The sequence below is a fragment of the Camellia sinensis genome, chromosome 14, assembly GCF_055761805.1.
Source record: "Camellia sinensis isolate YWXY chromosome 14, ASM5576180v1, whole genome shotgun sequence".
NCBI classification, from domain to species: domain Eukaryota; kingdom Viridiplantae; phylum Streptophyta; class Magnoliopsida; order Ericales; family Theaceae; genus Camellia; species Camellia sinensis.
This window is the reverse complement of record NC_138974.1, coordinates 132204342-132207301: the sequence shown is the minus strand read 5'-3', so window position 1 is coordinate 132207301 and position 2960 is coordinate 132204342. Positions and strand designations below refer to the sequence as shown.

The window sequence follows — 2960 nt, the reverse complement described above, 5'->3', positions numbered from 1 at the left end:
ATAAATGTCAAAAAAAAAACAAAAAAAAAACTTATCCCAAACTAAACTTTTTAGCCCTCAGATTAAAATAGTTAAAAAATCAAAAAACCAACTCACATCTCAAACGAAGGCTTAACATCAATAGGCAGTTGGTGAGAACTCGACAAGTAGATGATTTAGGAAGTGTGGTGAATATGTATAGAGTAAGATCTCAACACAATTAACAAATTATTGCAAGACCATATATAATATATGCCATTTATTATAATAAAAAATGATCCACAAACAAAAAAATTTATACTAAAATAATGTAATAATGACAAACTTAAAAATGTTAGTAACAATGCCTTTAGATTAAAATACCATAATAACATTTTGACTACGTGAATAAGAAATGTTGCAAAGTTATTTTGTGAAGGATGGCCCATTGCCTAAATAACATTTCACTGGGCCACTAGCCAGCCCAAAATGTTGGATTCTTTGTTTCGTCTGTTGATTGTTTCGTCTGTTAGAGACCTTGTCAAGTCAATTATTTATTTATTTATTTATCCTTCATATATTACAAAATTAACGCTCAAGTCCGATTTAAGCATATGCGTATCCCAAATGCGAGGCTCCTCATTACATTTTGTATGATCATACGAAGTTATGTTATAAGTAAATAATCAATAAAATTGATTGTATGTCGTTCATAACTGATCAAATAATTTCTATTCGATCACATTTAAAATTTTATTATTTAGTAATATCGTAACATTGGTGTACTACTAACCCAACTGTACTTCATACAATAAGGGCACTACTGAAATTGTGTTAAAACACAATTAAAAGTAGTAGTAAAGCGCAACAAATAAATTTAACACTTCATACGTGTGCTTTCTGCTCAAAATAACTAGTTCTCCACCTTCCAAAAACTTCTTAAAAAAAAAAAAAAAACCTCACTATAACCAACAAGCCAAACACTCCCCCCCTTAAAATTTCATCACAAACAAGCAACACATTTGCCAAATCACTGTGTCACAAGCACAACTTCACCATTAGTCGATGCAGCATGACCATGCTCGGCCTCTTAAAAAACCTTTGCAATCCTATCTATGGGCACCAAAGGCATACACGCCGCCACCGTGAATCTCTCTGCCGTATAACAAATCGCCTGGTCATACTTATCCGTCCAATACGCCGCCATGGGAACCACAATACCAGCCACTTGTGGGAACAACGGAAGCTGGTTCATCGACCGCCAAGCCGACACCGCGTACTGCTCCGCCACCAGTTTGTACTTGACGTACAGTTCCTTGGTCGTGGGCTCCTATGTGGTGTAAATCGTTTTTGTTATGTTCGTCGCCGTGTCTACCACTCCGGTTTGTTGTACCTCCGACGCCACCGCACGCACCACCTCCGGAGCCTTATGTGCCGCGGACAACGCCTGCTTTATTAGAGACGGCACGTGACGATCCAACTCGTTTATCCAGTCGTCCACCTGCCAATCACGTGATTAGATTAGATAGCTATAACAATTTTGGCAGATTTTAAAGAGTTGATTTGTTAAAAATATACTGACCTTGCAATCGATAAACTTGAGGAGCTCGAAAAGAATGTCGTGGAACTTCTCGTAAACCGGTCCGATGACGGTTTTCACGGTGCCTTCGACGATTTGAACCCTCGGTTTTAGCGGACCGGAGTTCTTGGCGTATTCGTACAAGATTGAGAAGCAAATGATGACGTAAATCGCTGCTACTTGGACGAAATCAAGATATTTAAGCCTATTCTCATCATCTTGGATCTTCAACAAATAAATAAATCAAAACAGCAATATTAAACCCCTAAATCTTCGAATCAAAGACAAAATCAAATTGAAATCAATCATTCTTGAAACAGATCTCCATTAAATTAAAGAAAACCAAATATCTTAATTCAATGTTACGATTTCTATTATTTTCTCGCCAACCAAACAACGCAAGAGGGGAAAAAACACACATACAGTCTCGGTTGGCTGTTTAGCTTCTGTATCAGCCATTTTTAAACCTTCCAAGACGCTTTGCAACGTTTATATAGCGAAAATCATTTTCAATACCTTTTTGATTAATAATAATCGAATTGGTATGAGAAACAAAAAGATACTTTAGCAGTATAAATTGTAGGCAGGAAACTCTTCGAATGGAGTTTCGAAGGTTGCAACCACTTCTGCTTTTATAGAGATTCCCAACATTAGGGCAACATTCGTAGTTATGACACGTGTCATGTTATAACGGGGCGATGGGCCTAATGCGTCAAGATTTTGGTGACCGCACCTTGGTAGACCTCGTTTTCCGTTTTAACTTAAAAATCAAAAGTTATTAAAAAATTAAAAAAATTATAATCTATATCAAAAAAATTTTAAAAAAAAATATTATATATTTTTAGGGGTATGCATACTACCGTCAAAATCGCACTAAATCGCACTGTTAAGGCAAATTCGTTATTATTTGCCAATCGAACCGTCAGTTTTTTGTAAGAAAAATTACAAATTCTAGTGACACTTTTATCAATCCGCCGATTTCTATTTTTCTTCCAAACCGCACCGACCCGCACCGCTATTAAATCATGTTTTATAAGGTTTTAAAAATTCTTTTTTACTTAAGTTTGCTTGTTGTTCTATACCTTAGAATATAGTATTACATTACTGCTCGAGGGGAATTCAAGATGTCAGTAATCCAAAATAAAGTTGGATTCCAATTCATTTTTCAATCTTTTTTTTTTTCTGGCCATGTTGCAAACTTGCATCAGTTCACTTTTCAATCTAAATACTTTTCAACAGTAAATATTTTCAATATATTGTAAACCATGAATGATATTAATTTTATGTATTGTATTTGATCATTGTAGCTTCCACAGATGCTTGTAATGAACTGATGGCATAGTCGTTGATATTATCATGTTGTTGCTACACTTGCTGCATCAGAAGAAAGTTTCGCAAGATGCTTAACATCACGGTATCTCTC

General features: G+C 35.5%; 1 protein-coding gene across 1 annotated transcript; it reads right to left on the bottom strand.

Moving 5' to 3' along the window:
* Window positions 1-816: 816 nt before the first annotated feature.
* Window positions 817-2159, bottom strand: LOC114288689 (stress-related protein-like). The gene is made up of 3 exons (XM_082904246.1): window positions 1961-2159; window positions 1541-1762; window positions 817-1459 (listed from the first exon to the last, which is right to left on the bottom strand). Exons 1-3 carry the CDS (start codon window positions 1994-1996, stop codon window positions 1289-1291), a joined length of 429 nt encoding a protein of 142 aa, XP_082760372.1. The 5' UTR covers window positions 1997-2159; the 3' UTR covers window positions 817-1288.
* Window positions 2160-2960: the final 801 nt, after the last annotated feature.